Here is a 13495-nt window from a genome sequence, read left to right on the forward strand (position 1 = left end):
ACATATATGTATGTACTTATAATTAGCAAAAGAAAAGGACAACAAATCGAGGGACAGAGACAACACAGCGAGAGCGAATAAGTGGATTTGAGCGAGACAGAGAAAGAGAAAGAGATAGGAGACAACGCAGGCATAACTGATAATAAAAAAGAGTACGACAGCAGTTGCAGTAAATTACAGTTTGGTTTTCTTTGAATGTTTTATTTGAGAAACGTTTTCTTTTATATTAATCGCTTATATTTCAAAAATTTAACTAAAGAAGTAGTCGCAGTTATACACACAAAATCAAAATGAAATCAATTAATAATCGATTTGATAGAAAAAATAATAATCAAGAACTCTGGTGTGATAGTGATCCAATTTCGAAACAGAAAATATTATTTTTCATTGTGTTCTTTAAATACTAGATAGAATTACATTTAACATGGTTTTTGTTTCGTCATACGTGTCATATTAATAATAATAATTATTACAATCGAAAAACTGTGATGAATTCTCAGACACACACACACACAAAAATATAAAATTATAAATTTCGAGTTTTTCTTATCATTTCGTGTCACAAAATATGTAATGTTTTAGTGTATTGTTTGGTAATTATAATTAAGTAAATGCTTAAGAATGGTAATAAAAAAAAGAGCGTAAAGTAAGCTAAAAAAATTCAATTCGGGACGCGCGCATCTCCCCTCACATTTCTATATATCGTACAACGTGGCTGACTGAGACGAGAGTGTTGTGATGAATTTTGCATTTAAATGCGAATTTTGATGAGCTTTGGGTCTCTGCGAGAGCCGGCACAAATACGATCTCAATAATGAATTGTAATGCTTAGTCAAATGCGTTGCAAATACTTTTGCCATATTATTTTCCTGGCTCAGTGGGGTGGGTGTCTGTTTTCGTTTGGAATGTATTCTTTATATGTATATTCAGGGGGCGGCTATCGTAATTAAAGAAAGTTAAAACGGTTAAGATGCTCTAGAACACGCACAAAAACATGCAAAACAAAACAAAATGTTTTCAAAACAGAGGACAATAAAAAATAGGTTTTATAACGTTGAGCAAAATAAGTTAAAATTCGGGGGAAAGTTGGTTGTTTGGTATTAAGGTTTTAAGGTTTTTATGTGGGACATTACTGGGCATATGGGGGGGAGGGGGAGGATGTTACACTGAGTGTGAACAGAAACAAAAGTCGAAACGCAATTGAAATAAACACTACAAAAATGTATGCAAAATTAATCGATTATATCTGGGATATATGTATCATATTCGTATATATATATATATAGAGCAGTAAAAATTATGTCTTTATCTAGATATCATGTAGATGATGTCTGTGTGTGAGAGATTGTATATATATATATATATATAGAGATTTTTCAGTATATATGTTTGATGTTTTTCTTTTCTTTTTAGCTGGGATCTTGTAGACTCGATACGATTCGTTTCGATATTTTCCGATACTCAAAATCGAACGTTCGAAAAACCGAAAATTACAATGGGTACGTAATAATTTCTGCTTTTACTGTTTTTTTTTTTTTTTTTTTTTGAAAAATAATACACGATTTCGTAAACGCAGAATTGAATAGAACCCATTGCTTTCGGTTAATCGATCGATCGACTTTTCTTTTCTTTTTATGATCTTTGTTTTAGACTAACATTGAGGCTAGGACACTAAGTAATGTTATGCTTATTGTGGTGGCCAGCGTAATGATTGTTGTTGTTGCTGTTGTTAACGATGTGATTGTGGTTGTCGATGTGGCTGTTGTTGTTGTTGTTGTTGTGAACAGTCGTTTGTGTAGCGCGCCGACACCGGAATTAAATCCGGCCGAATAGAGCAACGTGCCGAGATTGTTATTAGCTGAATCGGACTCACCTCGTGTCGTCTTCATAATAATGGATGCCGGCGATGAATAGCCGATGGCATTGTGCGCCTTCAGTTCGATGCGGTAATAGGTGTTGCCCACCAGTTGGCTCAGCTCGTAGGATGTGGTCTCTACCACCTCGACAGTGTTGCAGGAGTTCTCCAATTCCGTCCAAGTGCCACTGATCTTAACGCCCTGAGATGAGAAAAAGATTAGATGATTAGTTTCAGAATGAAAGGGAGCTCTAAGATTATGATCCCACTTACCGGGCAGTATTTGATCTGGTACTTGTCAATGGGCTCTCCATTATCAGCGGGCACACCCCAGCGCAGCTCAAAGTGATCGGAATAGGTTGAGGCGACCACTGGTTCCTCCTGGTCTTGCTGGATGGGATAGTGCAGTGGCTTGGGCTCCTCGGGAGCCGATCGACGCGGCGTTGACTGTTGCTGATTGACACCCCAATTGCCCAATCCCACCTGGTTGCGTGCGGCAAAACGGAAACTGTACTCCGTCTGTGGTCGCAGTCCCTCGACAATGTACGGTGAATCTGGTGACCAACTGCGATTATAGGCCGTCGACCAGTCAGGATTCAAGGCCTCCTTGTACTGTACACTAAACGCCAATATGGGCAGACCCAATTCGGTGGGTGGACCGCGAATGTCGAAGGTCATTGTGGTGGCTGTCAATTGGCTGGGCTTTGCTTCGGAAACAAAATCTGGCACACGTGCCTCCTTCAGCTGGATATCATGTTCGGCGGTACCATGGATATTGGTCGCAATGCACTTGTATCCTGAGTAGTAGTTCCTGGTGACTGGATGGACAATCAAATCGCTACGTGGTCCTGTTCCGACGATTTTTAGATTGGTATCAAACCTATCCTTGACCTTCATTCCATTCCATTGCCATTCAATGGTGGCATTCGGGATACCCATGGCCAGACAACTAAGATTTGCCTTTCGCTGTTCCCAGGAGAATACAGGTGGCAGATCCTTCATGTGACTAAAATCTGGTGCAAATTCAACGGTAATGTGTCCGGTCTTATAGGCATCGGCTCCCTTATTACGGGCAATACACTGATACAGTCCATCGTCGGTACGCTCGGCATTGGCTATGCGAAGGGTGCCGCTGCTCTCGCCGCGTTCCTCATCGTAATTGGGATCCAATAGGATGCGTGGATCATCATCTTGCTCTCCAGTTGTGAACTCCTTCTGGGTTCCCCAACGACGGAAGGTAATAATCGGTGCCGGACGTCCCTTAGCACGGCAGGTGATTGCAATTTCCTTGTTCCTGGCACCGGTCACATTGTACAACTCATAGATCTGCGGACGAACCAGGACATTCAATTTGGTCTTCTGATCGACCACACCGGCCTTATTCTTGGCCAAACAAGTATAGGTGCCGTAATCATCCTGGCTGACAGAGCTAATGGTAACCAGACCAGTTTGTGGATTCACTTGAAAACGATCGGCGGTGGCCACGTTCAGTTGTGTAGCATCGCGAATCCAACTGATCTCCGGAACTGGTTTGCCTCTCGCTGTGCAGTTGGCAGCAAATGGTTTCCCCTCGATGGCCTCCAGGTTGGTGGGCAGCGACACGATCTCTGGCTTAATGAATACCTCTACGCGAATGGTACGTTCCAATAGTTCTCCAGTCTCAATAACGGCAGCACGGCAAGTGTAGATGCCCTCGTCACTTTCCTGGACATTGCGGATAAGCAGGCCATTGGTTTGAACCAGATACTTGTCACTGGTAGTGCGGATCTGCAAATGAGGGTTAAGGTAAGTTGACTTTATATAGAATAGAAATGAGATAAATTGTAATTACCGGATCTCCGTTGCGTAGCCAGTCAATTGTTGGATTGGGATCGGCCTTAACTTCGCACATTACCACATAATCCTGGCCCAAAGTGGGATACTGATTCTCGGGGGCATTTGTCCAGGTAATGGCCACTGCAAAGAGGATAGATAAAGTATGGTTAGCTAGACTTTGACACATAAATCATAAACTAATTAAGTTAAAGTATAAAGTTGTATCCTGTGTTCGGGGTTTTTCTTGACTTGAATAGGACACCTCTTAGCACAGTGCAGTTGCTGTTGTTTTGCAGACAGCAAGACAAGGATTTGGAGTCCTGAAGTCCTGCGACAAACAAATTCTTCGGCTAGGTGTGCGCAAATTGTTTGATTTTGCTTCGCATTCATTTACACAGCACACAGACGACATGGGACAGAAAACGAAATACAAAGAGAAAAAAAAATAATAGAGAAAAAAAGGAAACTGAGCCCCCAGAGAAAAATGCAAGCCAAGCGCTCCAGACACTATTTTTTCTGGTCATGTTGACAATCCGAGCGCAGCAGTACGTGGCGTATACGTAATATAATTTTAAACAAACTGTCGGGCACATAAAAGCAATTCAAGCATCAAGCGCAAAGTCCAAGACATCCCTTCTTTCTATCCTTAGTTTTTTTTTTTTTTTTTAAGGGTCACTAACGAGCTGGAAAAGGGGTGGCAGATGAACACCCCTTCCCCCCTGCGCCTGGCTGCCAATAAATCTCCAATGCCAAGATGACTTAGAAATTGAAAATGTGTAAAAAAAAAGAAAAGAAGAAAAAAAAATAGTGTAAAGTAGTGCATTGCAAAAGTGAAATTCCTAAATCAAATACTTGCAAGCAGGACTGTGCCAAGTGGCGGCAAAAAACAACAAAAGCAAGACACACAGAAGGGGGGGGCGATTGTAAAGTACTAGGTGTTGGCAAATCAAAGCTCAGCTCACAGGGTGGCTACCAACCGGGAAGTCAAGGCGTGAAGCGGAAGAGTTGTTGTTGTTTAAGTCTGGAAAATAATCAAAGAGCCTCAATGCAAAAAGGGGAAATCCCAAAGGTAAATTACAAGTCCAGTTGTGCGCCAAAGGGCAGGCAGAGAATGGGGCTTAAAGTTAGCCGCCTAAAGAAGAATGGTCAAGTGCACAGCTGCACAGCTGCATAGCTGCACTATAAACTAAATAGGGTTAGGAACTTTTTCATTACATCTGCAGGCGATATCCTCTTCATTTAAAGTGACGTCCACATTGTTTTCTAATTAATGTTTCCCTTTTATTTTATTACTTTTCGAAATATTCGCCTGTCCAGAAACTGGCAGCTTAGAGTTTTCTAATACCATGTCAATCCCAAACATTAAATCTAGCTGTCAGTTGATTTTCATTTTATATTTTACACTCAGATTTAGGGCTACGAATGCATGAATCTGGTTTAGATTTTGCGCCTGTTTGGAGATGGATGAAGAAGACGAATCCATCTCTCTTGGCAGCATTCAGGTGGTAATGGATCCCAAAACCCATTTAAATATGCCATCATATTTTGCATTTGAAAAAGCAATCTTGGCCAAAAAGCTGTTACCCATCATTGGCAGCCTTTCAATACCAGCATGTGTGTGGCTCAAATATTTACAGTTTATTTATAAATCAGTGTAATAACAAGCCATCTCTGTCTGTCGGCCGGCTGTCAAGCTTCCCTTATATCTATATAGTACATATATATATACGATATATATATATATATATAGAGATGGGATGTCCGGCCAAAGCCAAAGCCAAAATAACGGAAAGTTGTGTTAAAAACATTTTCTATTTGCAGTTTTTTATTGGCAGTGTCTGGGTCTGGATGTCCTGAATCCTTCTTCGCCCTGCCATCCTTGTTCCTTGCTCTTGCTCTTGCTCTTGCTCGTTTCCTCCTTCAGTTTTTTTTTTTTTTTTTTTTTTGCACCCACACAACATATATAAAATAAATAAAAACTTGCTGCTCCTGTCATTTCTCTACGTTCCCCAGGATTTTTCCAGGATATTCCCTGCCCCTGCCTTCTATCCCACCCCCACCTTGCTCTTTTCAGTTTGGCTGCATTGTCGTAGCGTGTGAGATTTTGTTGTTCAAACACTTTTCGCTAGCTGCGTTCGTTCCTGACGTCTGATGGGCAGCCAGCACACACAAATATATATATATATATATCCCGATATATATATATCCACCCAAACGCCCAGAAACGTAGAGGAAAAAAGATGAACTAGTTTACGATTTCATTATTAGTTTGAACAAGGACAGGCCAGAGTCCCGGAGTCCACGAGTCCAGGAGTCCAAGAGCCCGGATCCGGAGCTTTCTTTGCCGGTGCCGGCGAGCACCGAACATGACTCACAACTTATTGAAAAAGTTGCTGCAACAACTTATTAAAAAAAAAAAAAATCAAAAATAAAAATAGGGAAAAAATAATGGATAAAGGAAGGAGGAGGCAGGCAGCGGGAAGTGCAATTTGATTTGGGGCCTGGACTGGCGCAATGGGTTCAAATTACCACAAATTCCGCAGAGTGATAATAAAATCTAACAGATTCCGTCCATTTAAGCGGTTAAATTAAATACTTAAGGGTACTGATTTTTAAGATTAATGATAGATTTCCTCAGAAGTAGCCTTAAATTTGAAGTAACATCAAAACAAGCAGAAAGCTCAAAAACTAATTAAATTCCTGGAATGCAAATATTTCAAAGATTTTAATTGGCAAGCAAAGCTCAAAAAGGTTGACACACAAATCTCAATTAATATAAATGCAAATTGATCATTTTGGCTGGCTTGAGCCTGCCTGCCTGCCTGCATTAGAGCTGAAAAGTATGCTATAAATCCTTATTTGTTTCCAAACTATTCGACAGTCAAACGAGTAATTCCGTTTAAGAAAATCCTCAACTTACAGACAATGTACAACAAAGTTTGCAATGCCAACGAAAACCGGAACAAACTAATTGGGCAGACAAATCGAAGTATATATATATATACGAGTATATATACATGTATATTTATCAACTGCAAACTCTCTAATGCCTCCAATCAACATTATTAGTGGCAATTACATGGCCAACAATGCAAAGGATGTCGACTATTATCGGCTACCACAGATTGAGTTGGAGTATTTATGTATATATAGGAATATATATATATATATTAAATTAATGCACTGCTTTCGTTCTTTGAGCTAATGCGCTTTAATGGCTTTAATTGCAAGAGCTGCAAATAACAAATTGCCAGAGATAACTTAAAGCGGAAGTAGGATTCTATTCTGCAGCTGAAACTACCGCCGTTGCAGTTTGCTTCTGTTGCTGCTGTTGCTTTTCTGGCGGAAGTTTGTTTTGAGCATATGCATTTATTAAAAGCATAAATATTGAAATATTAAGCTGTGACTGGCACAAACAACGGTATGTAAATATGCCATACCCGTACGACTTCCCCCCCCTTTCATACCTCCTTTTCGAATTCCACAGCTCGTGTGAGCTTTGTTTTCCTACACTTAGATTAGTATTTATAACTTAAAGAAGGTATATAAAACTAAATGGATTATAGGAATCTACAATCTATTTATGTTTGTATACGTCTTCCTAAAAAGTATCTTCAATTTTTAACAGCTAGTATTGATATTCCTCATTCTTTTTCTCTCAGTGCAGGAAAAGTAAATCTTGCAATTTGCCTTCAGCTCTTCTCTGGCTGTCTCTGTCGCAGTGTGTCTGCTTATTTGCTTAACTAAATGCAACTTGTGAGTTGTCAACACAATGCCAGTTACTTCTATAGACACCAAACCCCCTTTCCACACACTCCTAAACTCACACACACACACAGTCGTAACTTGGCCACATCCTTCGCCCGAAATCCTTAAGTTGCTCCTTGTTGGTGTTGATAACTAACTGCTGTTAGGCTTTCTATTTGAATGCTGGTCAACCTGGTTTCTAACTCGCTCAAACATTGTATGGGCTTAAACAAGCTTAACGGGAACATTCTGACCACTGAGTTGGAGTGGAGCGCAGCTCTTAAAGTTACACGTCCGTATGGTTTGGCATTTGGCAACACTCACGCTGACCAACACACCGAGTATGTCGTCTCCTGGCATTTAGTCAACACCGATTGTGTGCAAATTACATGGACCAGCAGCAGACTTCGCTGCAGCAAAACGCGTATTTACCTGGCCCCTGTCATTCTCTAGTTAGCAGAAAAGGAGATTTCATTCCGGCGCAGTCATTCCAAGTCAAACAGTTAGCCTGACATCGATCCCAAACTGAAGTACCCGGGAGTCCTTGTATTGCTTCCATACACTATACATACACTGGGAGCTATCTCTTACTCTCTCTCTCTCTCGGTGCCCGATATCACTCCGGGCACAAATTGTTGCCCGGCAAAATATTTGATTTCATTTCAATCGTACCAGCCTGGACGGCCTCTCAATACGGTTTGCTCACTCTCTAACGCAATGAAAGGACGTCGCTGGGCACAGTTAGAAAAAAGTATGGGGTTTCGATCAAAAACTCATTATGGATAACAGCTCTATAATTCCCAACAGCTTTTAGCTTTGCAGGAATATGTCAAATTTATAGATCCTTAAGTTAAGCAAAAACAAGCAAATTATCGGTTTTGGTAACCTTTAAAAACAAATCTTCTAGAGATTCTTCTTTTACTTTAAAATTAAAGCATTTCTAACTTATCTGCCAACTAAGAATTGTTTTCTTTCCGTGTAGCTCAGTGCTATTCCTGCAACAGTCCAGAATTTCTCACATATCACGAGCACGAGGATTGTTGGCTCACTATTTCTTTACCTTAACCAAACTCCACCCTTCGGCGCCTGAACACCGGGCGAAAGTAGATAGGGACAGCAGTCGTAGTAGTTGTAGTACTAGCAGGTTCCAGTTGTTAGCGCGCGCCCAGTGGTTTTTGCTTCGTGTGGGCAATGAGTACGAACTTTAAATTGCTTAGAAAAATCAATCTCGTAAAAGTTTTGAGCTGCAGCGTCACTTATGTGCACTCGACTACAGAAAAGTGGGCGGGTTGTGGGAGAAAGGGTTTAGGGGAAGGGGTATCCAGAGTTGCTAGAGAGTCAACGAGCCAGCAAAATGTGTGCAGGTGAGTTTTTTTTTTTTTTTTTTGTATTTTGCAGCTGCTTATTGAGGAACGTGTTCTGCTTTGTATTGTTGCTGTTATAGTTTTTTTTTTTATTTTTGTTTGAGAAAGATGAAAGCGGGCGGCTGCAGGGTCGGCGGGGGATCCACAGCGATTGCTTTGTACTGGACGCATCCATTTTTGTTTTAGATTCGCTTGCAATGCTGCGCATGTAATGAAATCCCAGCAACTGCAATTTCTTACTGCCGTAACTTTGGACCAGGCACTCTCTGGGCACTCTGGCATTCTGGCACTCGAGCAATGTGCAGGGGACACAAATTGCTAACAAGATAAATGAATCATGCAGCAGAGGAATCACGTCGAGCTTTTTCCGCTTTCAAATGGCGATTACTCACAGCATCACAAGGACAACGAGACGAGGGGGAGTTGAGAAGGTCCCTAATCGATGGCGACAACAAGTCAAGCATGCTCGGACATGTAATGACAAATTTCGGCCACCCTGAACACAACTGTACTTGGGTCGGGACAAAAGGATAAGCGGCGACCTGGCTAAGCCACAAAGAATATGTGTCTTCTATTTCTAGACCAAGGATATATTATATAAAATTTATCAATGACCAAATTGCCCAACTAAACCTGTTTTATTGAGGCAACATTAAGCACTATAAAATACATTTTACTTTAAGCTTTTCTATTTTGGAATTAAAAATGATCAACAAATTTACATTTTTGCGTTTTATTCAGTCAAAATTTTAGACCAAACATTACTAAAAGCAATAACAATGATAATAATCATTGTCAGAAGCGGAGTCTTTGCCGAAATTAGCATTTTAATATGAATGTTGTAACATTGGGTGGGTACTGAGGGTTCTTTTTTTGCTTTTGAAAATATCATAGTCTTAGATCATTTACGCTACCAAGCAACGGGATATGACCTACTCCGGGTATGCCGGAAAATGCAAAATAAAAACCCCTATCCAACGAACAATTTGCGGATTCGCCGCCACTGGATTGTCCTTACATACATACAGGAGTAGCGGGGACTTACCGTAAGTTTTAATTGTGACGCCCTTCTCGAGGATCTCGGTATTTGCATAGGAGGCGGTGCAGTAGTACTTTCCGTCCATTTCCACCGACAGCGAGGTAATCATCAGGGCCAAACTTTCGCCGGGCAACGTTTCCGTGTACATCGGCTGCGGGTTGCGTCCATTCCTTTTTTTTTTTTTTTTTTTTTTGAGAAGGGAAGTTCCGGGAGCGGTGGCAAGGCGGGTAAATGAAAGCGAGTTTGTATGTGTATTAGTAAACGGAATAATATGCATTTCAATTGTACGATTACGAGTATAAGAGTATGAATGTCAGTAGTAGTACACGGGAGTATGTTTTCGGTATAATTATTATTATTATTATTATTATTATTATTATTATTATTATTGTGTTTTTATGCTTATGCTTATAGCAATTGCTGTAGCTGTTAGTACAATTTTCCCTGCCTTTCTTCTGCTCATTTGCATGCCTTACCAAAAATGTGTTACGCATTTTTCCTCATGGCTTTTTCGTTTACCAAAAAAAAAAAAAAACAAGTCACATACATATACATTTCGCATTTTCAGCAAATTTTACCACGGCAACTTGTGAATGGGAAATGTGAAAATTTCTTTGGCTTCAACAGCAAGTGCGGTACCTATTTTCCGCCCCCTTAGAAGGGAGCAAGAAAGAGCTGCTTTTCCTTCAATGTAAATGCGATAAGAGCCATCACGTTGTTCGGCCAAATCGAAGTTAAAATCTTCTTTGACTAGAAATATTTGGTATTTTCTACATAATTGATTCAATAAAATGGTAAAATTACACTACTAAATCTTTTAGTAGGATTTAAGTTTATGTTTTCTAGTTATTTTATACTTTAATGTCTATTGAAATCGAAATAGAATGCATTTCTAAACCATTTATCACGTCTATACAAAAATTATATAATAATTATTAAACAGTTGATCATCATAATTGCCTTGAAACCATTCCGTAGAGCCAACTAAAAATAATTACCAAATAAATTACCTAATGGCTCTCTGTGTGCGTGCTAGCCCGATATGCTAATTAAACCTTAAATCAAATTAGATTTCCCTCGCATTTTGCCTTCTTTCCTTTTGCACTTTTGTATGTTTTTTGCAGTTTTCCGTGACTGCTGCTGCCTTTCGGTTTTCTTCTTTTGTGTTATTTACGAATTAGGAAAAGTAAATCGCATAAGGCAAACAAATTGTTGTGGTACTTCTCTTTCTTTCTCGTCGTTTCCCCTTGAATAGTTCGTTGGGGAGAGTTATTGCCCGAAAAACTACTACAATTTTCCAACTGCTGGCCATTGTGCGACTCACGTACTAATTAATTAAAAAAGTTTCCTTCATGGCGCCGAAACTAAATATGCATAGAGGCGGTTATTATTATTATTACGACTTTGCGAAGCGAAACCAAAAACAACAAACACAAAGACAAAGCTACACAAAGAGAAAAATAATGCAAAAAAAAAAAAGAAGAAGATGCATTTTTTCCACTTTTTTTTTTTTGCTAGGGAAAATTGCAATATTTGAAAAAGCGGCAAAAGTCAATGAAAGCCTCTGCTCTTCTTCGCATTTTTTTTTTCTCTGGTCGGCTGTGGATTTCAATTTTTGACAGTCGCTCGTCTTTTATTTTTGCAACTTTTGTTTTTACGACTGTAATTGGTTTTATATATTGCACATGTGTGCGGGCGTTTGTTTGCATTTCCTTGTTTGTGCGAGGACAGGCACAACCTGCGTTCGATTTGCGATTCGCAATTGTTGGCAAAAATGCAAAAACAGAAAAAATATTCCAGAAAACGAAGAACGTTGCACGGTTTCAGTTTGCAAAAAGAACAGTAGGGGTTAAGAAAATAGTACCAAAGATGGTTCTTTTTAGGGATAAGGATATTTGGGATAAAGGACTTGCTGGGCCAAGAGGAATATCAGTTTTTATTCTTCTTACTTTTTGGGATATAAAATTAAGGTGTATCAAGTTTTCTAACTTTCTTTTTTGAAAGACTTTTTAAGAAATAAATTTCCCCCAAAATAGAAACCTCAAAAACCATTCCCTATCCTATTCACTTGCCCTGGATTGTCTGCATGGCAAGCCGTCATTGCTGCGCCCAAAATTATGCTAACAAAAGTTGTTGACGCAGAAAAAAATACGACGCCTCGCAGGGTAAACCGCAGCAGCAGTGGGTGGAAAATGGAAAATGTTTTCGGGGCGTGGAGCGAAAGAGCGGGGCGCCGAAGACATTGTGCAAAAATTTCGCTGCATATTTGCGTTGGATTTTTAATATTGCGCCAAGCACCGGGCACATAGGAAAACCAAAAATAAAAAGCATAGAAAATGCAAAGAAAAAAACCAAAAAAACAAAAAGAAGAAAAAGAGAATAGGATAGAATAGGGATGAGCAGCACAAACCGTTACGCATACGTAAAAATCAAATTTTTGTTCGGTTTTTCTTTATTTTTTTGTTGATTGTCTCTCGGGAGGAGACTCTCTTGGCGCCTTGGGGACTCGGGGCCATACAGCATATAGCAATTTCTACGGTTTTTTATTGCATTTCTTCTTGGCCAACCCTCCCTTCCCATCTCTTCAGATGCGAATAAAGATGTCGTTTGGCTTTGCTGTTGTTATTGCCATTTTCTCTGTTATTGAATACGCAATGAAAGTCGCGGGGAAATGGCGAAAAAGCATGGGTGTTTTCCCCATTGGCTTTCCCCCCCTCCCCCCTTAAGACTGTTTAGACAGGTCCCGAAGTCATTTCTCTTTGTCTAGTTAGTTTACAGCAGCACAATGTGCAATCCTGCAATATTGATCACTGCCGTTTTTTCCCGCATTCCATTTCAATTGCAGTCCATAAAATTGACAATAGCCATGTTTTGATGCACTTTCTTCTTATTGAATTTCTTTGACACTCCAATATGCCTCTTAATATACGTTTTTTTGAGGCTTAAAGAGGCTTTGGCAAACTTCATCTCGAAATAGGAACCTATCTGATCTCGGACCAGAGGTAACAATTTAAAGTTTCACCATCCATCAACTTAATGAGCGCACAAAAACTGACTACGAGATACTTTCACTGGGCATCATATTGCCTACCCACCTACCAGGAATTATGCCTGCAATCCCTTAACCCCCCCGTCAACACCCCCTGGGGGCTGTACAGTAGAAAAGATGCTGACCGCTGGCAGGACCACTGGGCAAAAATCACAAAAAAGCAAAAAAAAAAAAAAAAAAATGTTGTGAAAAAGGGAAAATTGGAAAGCCAAACCCCCGCCAAAAGCCGTGCCCAAAAATGCGAGCAATGCCCGGCCGCAGAACTATGCCGAACTTAATCGTTTTAATTAACTTGGCCCCGAGTATAAACGGAACCATGGATCCTACCATTCCTTCTCTTCCCTTTTTGCGGAAGGGTGGCAAAAAGTGGGCCTGCTTGTCGGTTGGTTTTTGGCAGCTTAATTACATTTCGCGCCTGCAAGTATGCAATGCATTGCATGCGTATTGAGGGCGCAGAGGTTGAACAGTGCTGGGCGGGAACGTGGGCGTGGTCAGCTAAAAAAAAAAAAAAGAAAGCTAAACCGGCCAAGAACAACAACAGAATGCCCGCAGAGGAGAAGGATTTGGGCAGGGTGGGGAAGGAAGCACAGTGAAACCAAACCAAACCAACACAAAACAATCAGCAG

General features: G+C 40.3%; 1 protein-coding gene across 12 annotated transcripts in view; it reads right to left on the bottom strand.

Annotated features, from left to right (window-relative positions):
• LOC108103528 (fasciclin-2) overlaps positions 1-13495 on the bottom strand; it is a 69837-nt gene that overhangs the window by 6474 nt on the left and 49868 nt on the right. For all 12 annotated transcript variants that reach the window (XM_017209043.2, XM_017209042.2, XM_017209041.2 and 9 more), the window contains 4 exons: positions 9827-9990; positions 3687-3811; positions 2129-3622; positions 1874-2057 (listed from right to left, as the gene is read on the bottom strand). In XM_017209043.2, coding sequence (XP_017064532.1) covers positions 1874-2057; positions 2129-3622; positions 3687-3811; positions 9827-9990 — 1967 coding nt within the window. The remainder of the gene's footprint in view (positions 1-1873; positions 2058-2128; positions 3623-3686; positions 3812-9826; positions 9991-13495) is intronic.

The sequence above is a fragment of the Drosophila eugracilis genome, unplaced genomic scaffold, assembly GCF_018153835.1.
Source record: "Drosophila eugracilis isolate 14026-0451.02 unplaced genomic scaffold, ASM1815383v1 contig_2147, whole genome shotgun sequence".
Classification (NCBI taxonomy): Eukaryota; Metazoa; Arthropoda; class Insecta; order Diptera; family Drosophilidae; genus Drosophila; species Drosophila eugracilis.